This window comes from Oscarella lobularis, chromosome 1, assembly GCF_947507565.1.
Source record: "Oscarella lobularis chromosome 1, ooOscLobu1.1, whole genome shotgun sequence".
Lineage (NCBI taxonomy): Eukaryota > Metazoa > Porifera > Homoscleromorpha > Homosclerophorida > Oscarellidae > Oscarella > Oscarella lobularis.
In genome coordinates, this window is record NC_089175.1 from 2,325,543 (window position 1) to 2,340,239 (window position 14,697).

The 14,697-nt window shown below is 45.9% G+C and overlaps 5 protein-coding genes and 1 long non-coding RNA gene across 6 annotated transcripts; 5 read left to right on the top strand and 1 right to left on the bottom strand.

The window, feature by feature from the left end:
* The first annotated feature begins 17 nt into the window (after positions 1-17).
* On the top strand, positions 18-2,939 carry LOC136199677 (DBH-like monooxygenase protein 1). The gene is made up of 14 exons (XM_065989939.1): positions 18-521; positions 621-767; positions 829-1,008; positions 1,072-1,155; positions 1,234-1,413; positions 1,471-1,573; positions 1,628-1,794; positions 1,849-1,906; positions 1,967-2,052; positions 2,112-2,150; positions 2,215-2,274; positions 2,330-2,457; positions 2,507-2,675; positions 2,730-2,939. The coding sequence occupies exons 1-14, from the start codon at positions 231-233 to the stop codon at positions 2,859-2,861; spliced, it is 1,824 nt and encodes a 607-aa protein (XP_065846011.1). The 5' UTR covers positions 18-230; the 3' UTR covers positions 2,862-2,939.
* Positions 2,643-3,806, bottom strand: LOC136198959 (lysosomal acid phosphatase-like; the record flags this gene model as incomplete). The annotated part of the gene is made up of 6 exons (XM_065989039.1): positions 2,643-2,871; positions 2,941-3,221; positions 3,270-3,335; positions 3,387-3,473; positions 3,532-3,579; positions 3,696-3,806. Coding segments are annotated over 5 exons (387 nt in total), but the record flags the coding sequence as incomplete, so codon positions are not given.
* A 281-nt stretch (positions 3,807-4,087) lies between these two features.
* LOC136199676 (DBH-like monooxygenase protein 1) lies at positions 4,088-6,853 on the top strand. Its single transcript, XM_065989938.1, has 14 exons — positions 4,088-4,430; positions 4,496-4,642; positions 4,702-4,881; positions 4,940-5,023; positions 5,098-5,277; positions 5,345-5,447; positions 5,501-5,673; positions 5,732-5,789; positions 5,859-5,944; positions 6,003-6,041; positions 6,106-6,165; positions 6,224-6,351; positions 6,413-6,581; positions 6,638-6,853. The coding sequence occupies exons 1-14, from the start codon at positions 4,140-4,142 to the stop codon at positions 6,767-6,769; spliced, it is 1,830 nt and encodes a 609-aa protein (XP_065846010.1). The 5' UTR covers positions 4,088-4,139; the 3' UTR covers positions 6,770-6,853.
* A 1,289-nt stretch (positions 6,854-8,142) lies between these two features.
* On the top strand, positions 8,143-10,898 carry LOC136199027 (DBH-like monooxygenase protein 1). Its single transcript, XM_065989125.1, has 14 exons — positions 8,143-8,533; positions 8,636-8,782; positions 8,837-9,016; positions 9,075-9,176; positions 9,233-9,412; positions 9,478-9,580; positions 9,634-9,803; positions 9,854-9,911; positions 9,972-10,057; positions 10,116-10,154; positions 10,215-10,274; positions 10,326-10,453; positions 10,515-10,683; positions 10,733-10,898. The coding sequence occupies exons 1-14, from the start codon at positions 8,243-8,245 to the stop codon at positions 10,862-10,864; spliced, it is 1,845 nt and encodes a 614-aa protein (XP_065845197.1). The 5' UTR covers positions 8,143-8,242; the 3' UTR covers positions 10,865-10,898.
* A 716-nt stretch (positions 10,899-11,614) lies between these two features.
* On the top strand, positions 11,615-13,084 carry LOC136199035 (DBH-like monooxygenase protein 1). Its single transcript, XM_065989136.1, has 7 exons — positions 11,615-11,905; positions 11,971-12,117; positions 12,172-12,351; positions 12,410-12,493; positions 12,559-12,738; positions 12,797-12,920; positions 12,976-13,084. The coding sequence occupies exons 1-7, from the start codon at positions 11,615-11,617 to the stop codon at positions 13,053-13,055; spliced, it is 1,086 nt and encodes a 361-aa protein (XP_065845208.1). The 3' UTR covers positions 13,056-13,084.
* A 1,031-nt stretch (positions 13,085-14,115) lies between these two features.
* LOC136199681 (uncharacterized) lies at positions 14,116-14,397 on the top strand. The gene is made up of 3 exons (XR_010673133.1): positions 14,116-14,177; positions 14,238-14,323; positions 14,382-14,397. It is a non-coding gene; the product is annotated as an uncharacterized lncRNA (long non-coding RNA).
* Positions 14,398-14,697: the final 300 nt, after the last annotated feature.

The following is a 14,697-nucleotide window of genomic DNA, read 5'->3' on the forward strand; positions in this document are numbered from 1 at the left end:
TTGCAAGAGCTAGGCGAGGCTAGCTCGTTGATTGGACAGAGGAAAAGTTATTAGATTAGCTCCTCAGCGACCAGCAATTTTTGTCACCCGTAATAGATCGGCTAATCAATGAACCAATCAGAAGAGACCTTGTTCGCCTACTCTTCAAGTTCCCGGCATTGCATAGGCTTCTAATTGTCACTCTGAGGCAGCACACGTCATTTGAACGTGCTTCGCTCACGGACTCCGACATGAGACCCTCCTTTGTCACACTTGCGGTTTGCACTATCTGCGCCCTTGCTACGGGAGCGATACTGCCTAACGACTTTCTAATCAACAAATACACATTCCACGTGAGCTTGGACGAGAACGAAAACTACTGGCTCTTTTGGAGCGTCGATAACGAAGCGGGAGAAATATCGTTTGGAGTGCAAGTCAACACGCCCGGCTGGATTGGATTTGGGCTATCACCTGATGGTCGAATGCCCAACTCGGACATCATGACGGGATGGGTGAACTCCAAGGGAAAGGGATTTATTCAGGTATGATGAAATCACTTATACCCTGGTCTCTCCCACGAACCTCGTGGGTCCGAGGCTAAAAACTCATTTCCTGGTACTCATCCCACGGTGCGTGATTAGGATCGCTATTCATCGGGAAAGTTTCTTCCGTCCGACGCCGAAAGTCAGGACGTCGAATTGATAGCGGCGTCTGAAGCCGATCAAGTGACAACGCTCGAATTCAAACGAAAATTGAAAGCGTGCGAAGCAAACGACCGATCCATTGACGTAATTGACCTTGTGACGTCAGTGCACGCACCGAAAAATCACAGACGCGACCCTTTTACAGATAGGCACGTCTCGCATCATCTGGTCCTACAATCCCAACGACCCAGAAGACGATTCGCCGAGCGCCTTGCTGCAGCACACGGTGACGGGAAGACGAAGCGTGAATTTGCTTGACACAATCGGCGGCGCCCAAGTCCCCTTGCCTGACGACGTACAGGAACTCATTGTCGGCGTCAGAAACGTATAAAAATCTTATCGATTGTGAATTTGATGAAATCTATTTGGCATTTTATTTTATATATAGGTGCATCTGCCCACGAGTGAGACGACGTATTGGTGTCGCAATTTTACCATGCCCGTAATTCCGAGCGGTGCTCACATTGTTGGGGTGAGTAATAACGGAAATTGGGACGTGCCCGTCGCGATGGACGAGTCTCCATTCTATTTTTGTTTTGTTTTGGTGCAGTATGCTCCCATGGTGACGCCGGGGAACGAAGGAGTCGTTCATCACATCGTCATTTATCGGTGCTTCAATGGGACCGTCTTTTCTACGGGTTACGAGGGCAATTGCTATGGAAACATGCTTGATGAACACTTCCGATGCAGAGGAACGGCTCCTGTCGTTGCGTGGGGAATTGGCGGAAGTGTAAGACGAATTTCTAGGTGCTGGCTTATGATTCGTCAGTTCTTTTTTTCATTATAGGAAATCCGATATCCGGCGGACGTTGGATATCCGTTCAGCGGAGACAGTGGCTTGCAGTCCGTCATCTTCGAAGTGCACTACGATAATCCGCAGCAAAAATCGAGTCAGAGTCGACAAGTTGAACGTATTGGCGTTTTTGCATTCTAATATATTCAAGATATATACGACAGTTCCGGAATCAAGTTGTACTACACGACCTCGTTGCGCAAGAAAGAAGCGACGTCCATGCAATTCGCTCACCAGGTCTCGTCGTCGCTTATTTTGCCAAAGGGCGGAAAGAACATCGTCACGACAAATCTGTGTCCAGCAGAGTGCACGCAAAAAGTAGAGAAAAATTATTATTATTTTTTTTCGTTGAATGCATACCTCGTTATATAGGGAATTCCAGAGAGTGGAATCAACGTGTTTGGCGTCTTTCTGCACGCTCACACGGCTGGTAAAAGACAATGTGTTTCTTTTACGAATTATTTTGCAATTGTCTTCTTGTTCTCGACAGCAATTGCAGTAAAACTTCGACACATACGCAATGGAAAAGAACTTCCTAATATAGGCAGAAATGATCACTATGACTTTGACTATCAGGTATCCTCGATTCTATCATATACAGTAATCAATTAATTGATGCTTTGAAACTCCTGTAGGACACCGTTTTTCCGCTTGAACCTATCAAAATCTTTCCCGTCAGTAAATGATCAATTAATTAAACCTACTTGGCTGATAACTCTCGTCTCTCTGTCTCTCTAGGGAGATATTCTACAGACGATTTGTCATTACAATACCGAGAATCGCACCAAAGTCACTATTGTGAGTTCGTTTGACGCGAGACGGGTTCATATGAGCAAAGAGATTGCTAATATAGGGTGGCGAGGGAACGAGAGATGAGATGTGTTTTGCCTTTCTGCTTGTGTATCCGGCTCCAAAATTGTTCTCGTGCTACAGTCAAGTGCCAAAAAGAGAGCTGAACGAGTTTATAGCCAAAGCCTATACGTAAGCAAAAAAGTTCTTATTGTACTATACCCACTGCCTTTTCTCTCAGCAAGGGATGGGCTTCTCCCTATACTGGCGATACTATGCCTCAGCTTATCAACGGTCTGAACAAGCTTGATTTATCGATTCCTTCCGCTGCCGGTGAGGCGTATGACGCACTTTGGAATACGACAAAAAGACGAGCATTTTGCATGGGACATGACAGTGATATTATAGCGGTAAGTGTCCGATGTACACATTCCACAATGAAATCAAAATCATGTATATTATAGAGAGGCGAATACTCCTTGCCTTCGTATGTGCCACTCGCCCCAGACCCACCACCCGTGTGTTCAACGGAAGCAAAGACTGTTCTGTCTGTGTTTTCAATTGTGATGTGCGTCGTTGTGCTCGTCGTCTTTTAGGCGAACGACTCTGACAAAAAACGTTCAGTGGATGTCAGTGTTTGTATGTTCTCTGTGATAATTATCACCCTTCACTCACTCTGTAGTTTTCGCGCTTATGACTGTCACCTTTCCACTCTCCCTGATCAACTGCGATTTGGTTACTAGATCTAGCAGAAACGGCTCGTTCTGCTGCACCAGCAGTCAAATCACATAATTCATTGATTGAGAGGACTAGTATAAGGTGGAAGAAGGTGGAAGAAAACGGACTACACGGCTCAGACAGTGTGAAGAACGCTCTACTAACTAGTCTGCATCATTCTCGCCTTCTTCTCGAAGCTCTTTGTAACAAGGACAGTCAACCGTATAGCCACGCAATAGCTGGTGAAATCATACTTATAAAATTACATTAACTAATTAAATCCTTGCCTTGTTTTCTGCCACAGGAACCGTGTGAATTGGAACCGGTTGCCAATCCAAATTTTCCAAAAAGACCTTGAGAAATAAATTACTCAAAAAATAAATTATAAATTATTCCTAATTAACCTGACGTCCAGTTGGTTTATACAGAGCCGCCATCTGACACTCTGCACTCATCAATGTCCTATCCACATCCGTGCTACGCACGTGGATCTAAAAATACTCAAAATTTCAAATGTTTGATTGAGCTACAGTGACGACTCGATTCGACCTCGTTTCGTTCGTCCGTACGACGAGTTGAGAAGAAATGTCTCCGTTCCTTTCGTCATGTATCGTTTCATGAGGAGCTCTTGGGCGAAATCGTGATGTTGTAACATTCCCATCTGTTTCGAGACGTCAGCACTGCTTTTTGTATAAAAACTGTGCCGTTGATACCTGCGTTAGTTGTCCCCAGCCTTGCGGCCAATCGCCGACCTGGTGCGAGTCATTGGGGAAGGTTCCGACCGGAGATCGATCGCCGTGTCGAAACACCTGAACAGAAAGGCGTTTTCATTAGCCGATATCGCGACAGAGAGGCAAGAACACGTATGGGGAGGAGCCTGGGTAAATAAAACATCAGCGTGCGTTAGTCACAAGCAAACTTGGGCGTCAGGGCTTGGACGTGGACGTAATCGCCGTCTTGACCCACGCGGCAGTGTATTTAAACTACGAACGAAACCTATGCCTCTACATATGTCTGCAGTTCGTTCACTGCTGAACAGGCGCCTTGCTACTAACGGCTAGCTCGTTCATTGGGCAGGAAACTTATTAGATTAGCTCCTCAGCCCCTCAGCGACAGGCAATCCTTTGAACGTGCTTCGATCGCTCACGACTCCGAACATGAGATCTTCCTTTGTCACACTTGCTGTTGGCACGATCTGCGCCCTTGCTACGGGAGCGATACTGCCTAACGACTTTCTAATCAACAAATACACATTCCACGTGAGCTTGGACGAGAACGAAAACTACTGGCTCTTTTGGAGCGTCGATAACGAAGCGGGAGAAATATCGTTTGGAGTGCAAGTCAACACGCCCGGCTGGATTGGATTTGGGCTATCACCTGACGGTCGAATGCCCAACTCGGACATCGTCACGGGATGGGTGAACTCCAAGGGAAAGGGATTTATTCAGGTAACCTCCTTGAGGCCTGGTGTACGTCAAACATAATCATAACTCCTCCCACGGTGCGTGATTAGGATCGCTATTCATCGGGAAAGTTTCTTCCGTCCGACGCCGAAAGTCAGGACGTCGAATTGATAGCGGCGTCTGAAGCCGATCAAGTGACGACGCTCGAATTCAAACGAAAATTGAAAGCGTGCGAAGCAAACGACCGATCCATTGACGTAATTGACCTTATGACGTCAATGCATGCACGCACCGAAAAAATCACGACCTTTTACAGATAGGCACGTCTCGCATCATCTGGTCCTACAATCCCAACGACCCAGAAAATGATTCGCCGAACGCCTTGCTGCAGCACACGGTGACGGGAAGACGAAGCGTGAATTTGCTCGACACAATGGGCGGCGCCCAAGTCCCCTTGCCTGACGACGTACAAGAATTCACTGTCGGCGTCGGAAACGTATAAAAATCGTATCAATTGCGAACTTGATGAAATCTATTTGGCATATTATTTATAGGTGCATCTGCCCGCGAACGATACAACGTATTGGTGTCGCAATTTGACCCTGCCCGTAATTCCGAGCGGTGCTCACATTGTTGGGGCGAGTAATAACGGAGATTAATTGGGCAATGACGAGACTCGTTTCTTTTTTTTCTTTTTTTTTTGTACGCGTAGTATGCTCCCATGGTGACGCCGGGGAACGAAGGAGTCGTTCATCACATCGTCATTTATCGGTGCTTCAATGGGACCGTCTTTTCTACGGGTTACGATGGCAGTTGCCATGGAAACATGCCTGATGAACACTTTCGATGCAGAGCATCGGCTCCCATCCTTGCGTGGGGAATTGGTGGAAATGTAAAGCGAATTTCTAGGTGCTGGCTTATGCGCATAATTTCAATTCTTTTTTTCCCATTACATATAGAAAATCCTATATCCGGCGGACGTTGGATATTTGTTCAGCGGAGACAGTGGCTTGCAATCCGTCATCTTCGAAGTGCACTATGATAATCCGCAACAAAAAGCGAGTGAGAGTCGACAAAGTTGAACGTATTGACGTTTTTGCATTTTAATATTCAAGATATATACGACAGTTCCGGAATCAAGTTGTACTACACGACCACGTTGCGCAAGAAAGAAGCGACGACCGTGATGCTCACTCACGACGTCTCGTCGTCGTCGACTCTTATTTTGCCAAAGGGCGGAAAGAACATCGTCACGACAAATCTGTGTCCAGCAGAGTGCACGCAAAAAGTAGAGAAATTTTTATGTTTTTTATTTATTGAATGCATTCATGTACATCTTTATATAGGGAATTCCAGAGAGTGGAATCAACGTGTTTGGCGTCTTTCTGCACGCTCACACAGCTGGTAAAAGACAACTCAACGTGTTTCTTTTATATACGAATTCTTTTCTTACTGTCTTCTTGTTCTTGACAGCAATTGCAATGAAACTTCAACACATACGCAATGGCAAAGAACTTCCTAACATAGGCAGAAATGATCACTATGACTTTAACTATCAGGTATCCTCGATTCTATATATACAGTAATCAATTAATTGATGCTTTGAAACTCCTGTAGGACACCGTTTTTCCGCTTGAACCTGTCAAAATCTTTCCCGTCAGTAAATGATCAATTAATTAAACCTACTTGGCTGATAAGTCTCGTCTCTCTGTCTCTCTAGGGAGATACTCTACAGACGATTTGTCATTACAATACCGAGAATCGCACCAAAGTCACTGTTGTGAGTTCGTTTGGCGCGAGAGACGGGTATGAGCAAATAGCTAATACATAATATATAGGGTGGCTTGGGAACGAGAGATGAGATGTGTGTTTCCTTTCTGCTCGTGTATCCGGCTCCAAAATTGTTGTCGTGCTTCAGTCAAGTGCCAAAAAGAGAGCTGAACGAGTTTATAACCAAAGCCTATGAGTATGCAAAAACGTTTTTATGGTCTCTTACTGTACTAGTAACCCACAGTCTTTTCTCTCAGCAAGGGATGGGCTTCTCCCTATACTGGCGATACTATGCCTCAGCTTATCAACGGTCTGAATAAGCTCGATTTATCGATTCCTTCCGCTGCCGGTGAGGCGTATGACGCATTTTGGAATACGACAAAAAGAGAAGCGTTTTGCATGGGATATAACAGCGATGTTATAGCGGTAAGTGTCAGATGTACACTCCACAATGAAATCAATCACGTATATATGTATTATAGGGAGGCGAACTCTCCTTGCCTTCGTATGTGCCGCTTGCCCCAGACCCAGCACCCGTGTGTTCTGCGGAAGCGAAGACTGTTCTGTCTGTGTTTTCGATTGTGATGTGCGTCGCTGTGCTTGTCGTCTTTTAGGCGACTAAACGACGCTGACAAGAACGTTAGGTGGATGTGTTTGTATGTTCTCTGTGCTGATTATTACACTCTGTAGCTTTCTGATCGCGCTTATGACTGTCACCTTTCCACTCTCCCTGATCAACTGCGATTTCTAGATCGAGCAGAAACGGCTCGTTCTACTGCACCAGCAGTCAAATCACATCATTAATTGCTTGAGAGGACTAGTATAAGGTGGAAGAAGGTGGAAGTAAACAGACTACGGTTAGCCACTGCAAGATCTTCTACTCTTCCAGAGACCTTCCATTGACATCTCATCTTCAAATCAGTAACAGAAAAACGTATTTCTCGAGTGGTAGTCTCCGTATCTAGCAGAACGAGGAGAATACAGGAGAACACGCTTTTCGCGAATGCGTTTCGCGAAAGGACGCGCACGCTAGACACAAACAAAAGTCGGCCAAATCGTACGAAATCGCCGTCTGCCATGGATTCTGGATGCGATTCGACGCATGCAAGCGTATTTTACACTACGGCCGACAATGACTTTGAGCCCCTGCCCCTGCAAAACCTCTATTTCTGCGTCCACTGCGTGAAATTGAAGAGCAGACGATGCGTCTTGCAAGAGGCAAGCCAATCGTCTTCTCATGTGCCCGAATAAGTCTTTTGGTCGCAGTTGGATACACTCTATCTGCCCAACGAGCTGGAAACCGTTCCCACGTCCGACGCTCTAATGAGAAAGAACAGGTTGGACGAAAAATATTTCTTCTTCGAATATTTGTGATTCCCATCTGTTTCGGGACGTCAGCACTGCTATTTGTATAAAAACTGTGCCGTTGATACCTGCGTTAGTTGTCCCCAGCCTTGAGGCCAATCGCCGACCTGGTGCGAGTCATTGAGGAAAGTTCCGACCGGAGATCGATCGCCGTGTCGAAACACCTGAACAGAAAGGCGTTTTCATGCGGTGGGAGTCCTGTTCAATCGTACCAAGCTAGCTAGTTGAAGTTGCCTAGCCGATATTGCGACAGAGAGGCAGAGAACGAGAAGAACAGCATGGGGAGGAGCAATGTTCTACAAAGCGCGCGTGCGTTAGTCGCAAGCAAACTTGGATGTCAGGCTTGGACGTGGACGTAATCGCCGTCTTGGGCTGGATGCGACGCACGCGGCAGTGTATTTTACACTACAAACGAAGAGCCTATGCCTCTGCATAGTTGTCTGCGTTCACTGCGGAACTGGATACGAGCTAGACGAGGCTACTAACGGCTAGCTCGTTGATTGGACAGAGGAAAAGTTATTAGATTAGCTCCTCAGCGACCAGCAATTTTTTGTCACCCGTACAGTCTAGATCGACTAATCAATGAACCAATCAGAAGAGACCTTGTTCGCTTACTCTTCAAGTCCCCGGCATTGCATAGGCTGCTAATTGTCACCCTGAGGCAGCACGTCATTTGAACGTGCTTCGCTCGCGGACTCCAGAATCCGGCGGACCCGTCCGACATGAGACCTTCCTTTGTCTCACTTGCGGTTTGCACGATCTGCGCCCTTGCTACGGGAGCGATACTGCCTAACGACTTTCTAATCAACAAATACACATTCCACGTGAGCTTGGACGAGAACGAAAACTACTGGCTCTTTTGGAGCGTTGATAACGAAGCGGGAGAAATATCGTTTGGAGTGCAAGTCAACACGCCCGGCTGGATTGGATTTGGGCTTTCACCTGATGGCCGAATGCCCAACTCGGACATCGTGACGGGATGGGTGAACTCCAAGGGAAAGGGATTCATTCAGGTATGATGAAATCACTTGAAGCCTGGCCTCTCCCATGAACCTCGTGGGTCCGAGGCTAAAAACTCTTTTCTTGGTTACTCATCCCACGATATGCGTGATTAGGATCGCTATTCATCGGGAAAGTTTCTTCCGTCCGACGCCGAAAGTCAGGACGTCGAATTGATAGCGGTGTCTGAAGCCGATCAAGTGACGACGCTCGAATTCAAACGAAAATTGAAAGCGTGCGAAGCAAACGATCGATCGATTGACGTAATTGACCTTATGACGTCAATGCACGCACCGACAAATCACGACCTTTTACAGATAGGCACGTCTCGCATCATCTGGTCCTACAATCCCAACGACCCAGAAGACGATTCGCCGAACGCCTTGCTGCAGCACACGGTGACGGGAAGACGAAGCGTGAATTTGCTCGACACAATCGGCGGCGCCCAAGTCCCCTTGCCTGACGACGTACAGGAATTCATTGTCGGCGTCGAAAACGTATAAAAATTGTATTAATTGCGAATTTGATGAAATCTATTTGGAATTTTATTTATAGCTGCATGTGCCCACGAACGATACAACGTATTGGTGTCGCAATTTGACCCTGCCCGTAATTCCGAGCGGTGCTCACATTGTTGGGGCGAGTAATAACGGAGATTAATTGGGCGATGACGAGACTCGTTTCCTTTTTTTCTTTTTTTTGTTCCCGTATAGTATGCTCCCGTGGTGACGCCGGGGAACGAAGGAGTCGTTCATCACATCCTCATTTATCGGTGCTTCAATAAGACTGACTTTTCTACGGGTTACGAGGGCAGTTGCTATGGAAACATGCCTGATGAACACTTCCGATGCAGAGCATCGGCTCCCATCATTGCGTGGGGAATTGGCGGAAATGTAAAGCGAATTTCTAGGTGCTGCCTTATGCATAATTTCAATTCTTTTTTTCCCATTACGTATAGAAAATCCTATATCCGGCGGACGTTGGATATTTGTTCAGCGGAGACAGTGGCTTGCAATCCGTCCTCTTCGAAGTGCACTATGATAATCCGCAGCAAAAAGCGAGTGAGAGTCGACAAAGTTGAACGTATTGACGTTTTTGCATTTTAATATTCAAGATATACACGACAGTTCCGGAATCAAGTTGTACTACACGACCACGTTGCGCAAGAAAGAAGCGACGACCATGATGCTCGCTCACCCGGCCCCGTCGTTGTCGCTTATTTTGCCAAAGGGCGGAAAGAACATCGTCATGACAAATCTGTGTCCAGCAGAGTGCACGCAAAAAGTAGATATTTTGTTTTTTTGTTGAATGCATACATGTACCTCTTTATATAGGGAATTCCAGAGAGTGGAATCAACGTGTTTGGCGTCTTTCTGCACGCTCACACAGCTGGTAAAAGATAATGTGTTTCTTTTACGAATTCTTTTGCAATTGTCTTATTGTTCTCGACAGCAATTGCAGTGAAACTTCGACACATACGCAATGGAAAAGAACTTCCTTACATAGGTAGAAATGATCACTATGACTTTGACTATCAGGTATCCTCGATTCTCTATATACAGTAATCAATTAATTGATGCTTTGAAACTCCTGTAGGACACCGTTTTTCCGCTTGAACCTGTCAAAATCCTTCCCGTCAGTAAATGATTAATTAAACCTACTTGGCTGATAAGTCTCGTCTCTCTGTCTCTCTAGGGAGATATTCTACAGGCGATTTGTCATTACAATACCGAGAATCGCACCAAAGTCACTATTGTGAGTTCGTTTGGCGCGAGAGACGGGTATGAGCAAATAGCTAATATATAGGGTGGCTTGGGAACGAGTGATGAGATGTGTGCTGCCTTTCTGCTCGTGTATCCGGCTCCAAAATTGTTGACGTGCTTCGGTCAAGTGCCAAAAAGAGAGCTGAACGAGTTTATAACCAAAGCCTATGAGTATGCAAAAACGTTTTTATGGTCTCTTACTGTACTAGTAACCCACTGTCTTTTCTCTCAGCAAGGGATGGGCTTCTCCCTATACTGGCGATACTATGCCTCAGCTTGTCAACGGTCTGAACAAGCTCGATTTATCGATTCCTTCCGCTGCCGGTGAGGCGTATGACGCATTTTGGAATACGACAAAAAGAGAAGCGTTTTGCATGGGACATAACGGCGATTTTATAGCGGTAAGTGTCAGATGTACACTCCAAAATGAAATCAACACGTATATTATAGAGCGGCGAATACTCCTTGCCTTCGTATGTGCCGCTTGCCCCAGACCCAGCACCCGTGTGTTCTGCGGAAGCGAAGACTGTTCTGTCTGTGTTTTCGATTGTGATGTGCGTCGCTGTGCTTGTTGTCTTTTAGGCGAACGACGCTGACAAGAACGTTAGGTGGATGTGTTTGTTAATGTATGTTCTCTGTGCTGATTATTATACTCTGTAGCTTTCTGATCGCGCTGATGACTGTCACCTTTCCACTCTCCCTGATCAACTGCGATTTCTAGATCTAGCAGAAACGGCTCGTTCTGCTGCACCAGAAGTCAAATCACATCATTAATTGATCGAGAGGACTATATAAGAAACGCCACCCAGAGGCTTTAGTTACAACACTTGAATCGACAGCCACTGGCTCATCCAAATTGGAGGACTCTGGTGGAATATTAGAGGCCACAACGGACGCTTTGTATTTGTTCTAGGGATCTGTTGCCAAGGCGTAGTCACCTTGGAAGCAGATGTTCAATGCGTTGCAGGGTGGGTTCTTCTAATTAATGAATCTGCTTTTTCAGACTTGTTCTCTTTAGGAATGTGAGCACAATCTATGCAAGCCAAATTTCAACCCAAGCGGCAGTGTATTCTACACTACGAACGAAACCTATGCCTCTACATATGTCTGCGTTCACTGCGGAACTAACGGCTAGCTCGTTCATTGGGCAGGAAACTTATTAGATTAGCTCCTTAGCGACCAGCAATTTTTGTCATCCGTAGTAGATCATCATCAATCAATTAACCAATCAATAGAGACTTCGTTCGCCTACTCTTACAGTAGGCTTAATTTTGTCACTCTGAGGCGGCACCCATCATTTGAACGTGCTTCGATCGCTTACGACTCCTGACAATGAGACCTTCTTTTGTCTCACTTGCGGTTTGCACGATCTGCGCCCTTGCTACGGAAGCGATACCGCCGAGCGACTTTCTAATCAACAAGTACACATTCCACGTGAGCTTGGACGAGAACGAAAACTACTGGCTCTTTTGGAGCGTCGATAACGAAGCGGGAGAAATATCGTTTGGAGTACAAGTCTACACGCCCGGCTGGGTTGGATTCGGGCTATCACCTGATGGCCGAATGCCCAACTCGGACATCGTCACGGGATGGGTGAACTCCAAGGGAAAGGGATTTATTCAGGTAACCTCCTTGAGGCCTGGTGTACATCAAACATAATCATAACTACTCCCACGGTGCGTGATTAGGATCGCTATTCATCGGGAAAGTTTCTTCCGTCCGACGCCGAAAGTCAGGACGTCGAATTGATAGCGGCGTCTGAAGCCGATCAAGTGACAACGCTCGAATTCAAACGAAAGTTGAAAGCGTGCGAAGCAAACGACCGATCGATTGACGTAATTGACCTTATGACGTCAATGCACGCACCGACAAATCACGTCCTTTTACAGATAGGCACGTCTCGCATCATCTGGTCCTACAATCCCAACGACCCAGAAGACGATTCGCCGAACGCCTTGCTGCAGCACACGGTGACGGGAAGACGAAGCGTGAATTTGCTCGACACAATCGGCGGCGCCCAAGTCCCCTTGCCTGACGACGTACAGGAACTCATTGTCGGCGTCGGAAACGTATAAAAATCGTATCAATTGCGAATTTGATGAAATCTATTTGGAATTTTATTTATAGGTGCATCTGCCCGCGAACGATACAACGTATTGGTGTCGCAATTTGACCCTGCCCGTAATTCCGAGCGGTGCTCACATTGTTGGGGTGAGTAATAACGGATTGGGCAATGACTAGACACGTTTCTTTTTTTCTTTTTTTTGTACGCGTAGTATGCTCCCATGGTGACGCCGGGGAACGAAGGAGTCGTTCATCACATCGTCATTTATCGGTGCTTCAATGGGACCGTCTTTTCTACGGGTTACGAGGGCAATTGCTATGGAAACATGCCTGATGAACACTTCCGATGCAGAGGAACGGCTCCTGTCGTTGTGTGGGGAATTGGCGGAAATGTAAAGGGAATTTCTAGGTGCTGGCTTATGATTCGTCAGTTCTTTTTTTGTATTATAGGAAATCCGATATCCGGCGGACGTTGGATATCCGTTCAGCGGAGACAGTAGCTTGCGGTCCGTCATCTTCGAAGTGCACTACGATAATCCGCAGCAAAAAGCGAGTGAGAGTCAACAAGTTGAACGTATTGCCTTTTTTGCATTTTAACCCTTTCACCGTCACGCATAACTTCTGCGCAGAATCGGCTGGCGCGCAATTCAAAATTGCGGATCAGCATGAAGGAATTCTCCCTAACAACCATATATTTTTTTACTTCTAATTAGTTTCCGAAGAGGATGTAATTAGTTTTGTTGCCATAGCAACAAAATTTAAAAAAATTACTATTTTTTAAATTCCGTTTCTTTTACCTTTGCGATTCGTTTTGAACTGAAGCAATCGTCACCTAGAGATCCTGCCTAGAGTGCCAAAAGAGCAGGGTTTGTTCCGTGATCGAGAATCGAGGCTAACATTTACGATTTACAGCTCGATGTCGTTCTGAAATACTTCTAGGAATCGTATACGACCGTTTCGCATAGAAGCGGTCGTTCAATTTTGTATCTACAGGGAAGAATCAGCGCAATTTCACCGTTCGCGAAAAAAGGGGCGTTGCCGGATGTGGGCGAAACAGCGTCGCTTTCGTCCTATAAACGCGATTCGCGTTTTGAATGCCATTGAAGACGGAGCACTGATCGTCTAAAAAGTCTTATGTTCCGCGTTTGGGCCTAGAAAAGCTATGGCTGCCATCTATCGCCGTGGTTTCCGTTATCGAGCGTTATTCGAATTTTGTTCACAAAAGCTGGCCGATTTCTTAAGAAATCTTTCGAATATGAAATTTCTCATCATCCGAAGCATTGAACGAACGGATAAAAGCAATTTCTCGCAGTTTTCTAAGGATGTGGCCGCCATCTTGGCCGCCATTACGTCACGCCACCTATTCCTTGGCAACCATCGCTGAAACGCTGCGCACTCAGCGCGTATACGTACGCAAGGAAGACCCGTATAGTACTACAGCCTCGCTATTTCCCTACGATCTACGCAGAGAGCGCAGATAAGGTATTTGCCAACGCGCGCTACGCTCCACCTGTGTGGATATCGGCGGTGTAAGGGTTAATTAATATTCAAGATATACACGACAGTTCCGGAATCAAGTTGTACTACACGACCACGTTGCGCAAGAAAGAAGCGACGTCCATGTTGTTCGCTTACCAGATCCCGTCGTCATCGTTTATTTTGCCAAAGGGCGGAAATAACATCGTCACGACAAATCTGTGTCCAGCAGAGTGCACGCAAAAAGTAGAGAAAAATTATTTGGTTTTTTCGTTGAATGCATACCTCGTTATATAGGGAATTCCAGAGAGTGGAATCAACGTGTTTGGCATCTATCTGCACGCTCACACAGCTGGTAAAAGACAATGTGTTTCTTTTACGAATTCTTTTGCAGTTGTCTTCTTGTTCTTGACAGCAATTGCAATGAAACTTCGACACATACGCAATGGAAAAGAACTTCCTTACATAGGCAGAAATGATCACTATGACTTTGACTATCAGGTATCCTCGATTCTATATATACAGTAATCAATTAATTGATGCTTTAAAACTTCTGTAGGACACTGTTTTTCCGCCTGAACCTGTCAAAATCTTTCCCGTCAGTAAATGATTAACTAAACCTACTTGGCTGATAACTCTCGTCTCTCTGTCTCTCTAGGGAGATATTCTACAGGCGATTTGTCATTACAATACCGATAATCGCACCAAAGTCACTATTGTGAGTTCGTTTGGCGCGAGAGACGGGTATGAGCAAATAGCTAATACATAATATATAGGGTGGCTTGGGAACGAGTGATGAGATGTGTGCTGCCTTTCTGCTCGTGTATCCGGCTCCAAAATTGTTGTCGTGCTACAGTCAAGTGCCAGAAATAGAG

Coding starts and splice junctions, on each gene's coding strand:
- LOC136199676 (XM_065989938.1), top strand. CDS start 4,140: ATGAGATCTTCCTTTGTCACACTTGCTGTTGGCACGATCTGCGCCCTT. Junction 4,431..4,495: donor AGGGAAAGGGATTTATTCAG/GTAACCTCCTTG, acceptor GTGCGTGATTAG/GATCGCTATTCATCGGGAAA. Junction 6,582..6,637: donor ATAACAGCGATGTTATAGCG/GTAAGTGTCAGA, acceptor TATGTATTATAG/GGAGGCGAACTCTCCTTGCC.
- LOC136199035 (XM_065989136.1), top strand. CDS start 11,615: ATGAGACCTTCTTTTGTCTCACTTGCGGTTTGCACGATCTGCGCCCTT. Junction 11,906..11,970: donor AGGGAAAGGGATTTATTCAG/GTAACCTCCTTG, acceptor GTGCGTGATTAG/GATCGCTATTCATCGGGAAA. Junction 12,118..12,171: donor CAAACGACCGATCGATTGAC/GTAATTGACCTT, acceptor GTCCTTTTACAG/ATAGGCACGTCTCGCATCAT.
- LOC136199027 (XM_065989125.1), top strand. CDS start 8,243: ATGAGACCTTCCTTTGTCTCACTTGCGGTTTGCACGATCTGCGCCCTT. Junction 8,534..8,635: donor AGGGAAAGGGATTCATTCAG/GTATGATGAAAT, acceptor ATGCGTGATTAG/GATCGCTATTCATCGGGAAA. Junction 8,783..8,836: donor CAAACGATCGATCGATTGAC/GTAATTGACCTT, acceptor GACCTTTTACAG/ATAGGCACGTCTCGCATCAT.
- LOC136199677 (XM_065989939.1), top strand. CDS start 231: ATGAGACCCTCCTTTGTCACACTTGCGGTTTGCACTATCTGCGCCCTT. Junction 2,151..2,214: donor AACCTATCAAAATCTTTCCC/GTCAGTAAATGA, acceptor CTGTCTCTCTAG/GGAGATATTCTACAGACGAT. Junction 2,275..2,329: donor ATCGCACCAAAGTCACTATT/GTGAGTTCGTTT, acceptor TTGCTAATATAG/GGTGGCGAGGGAACGAGAGA.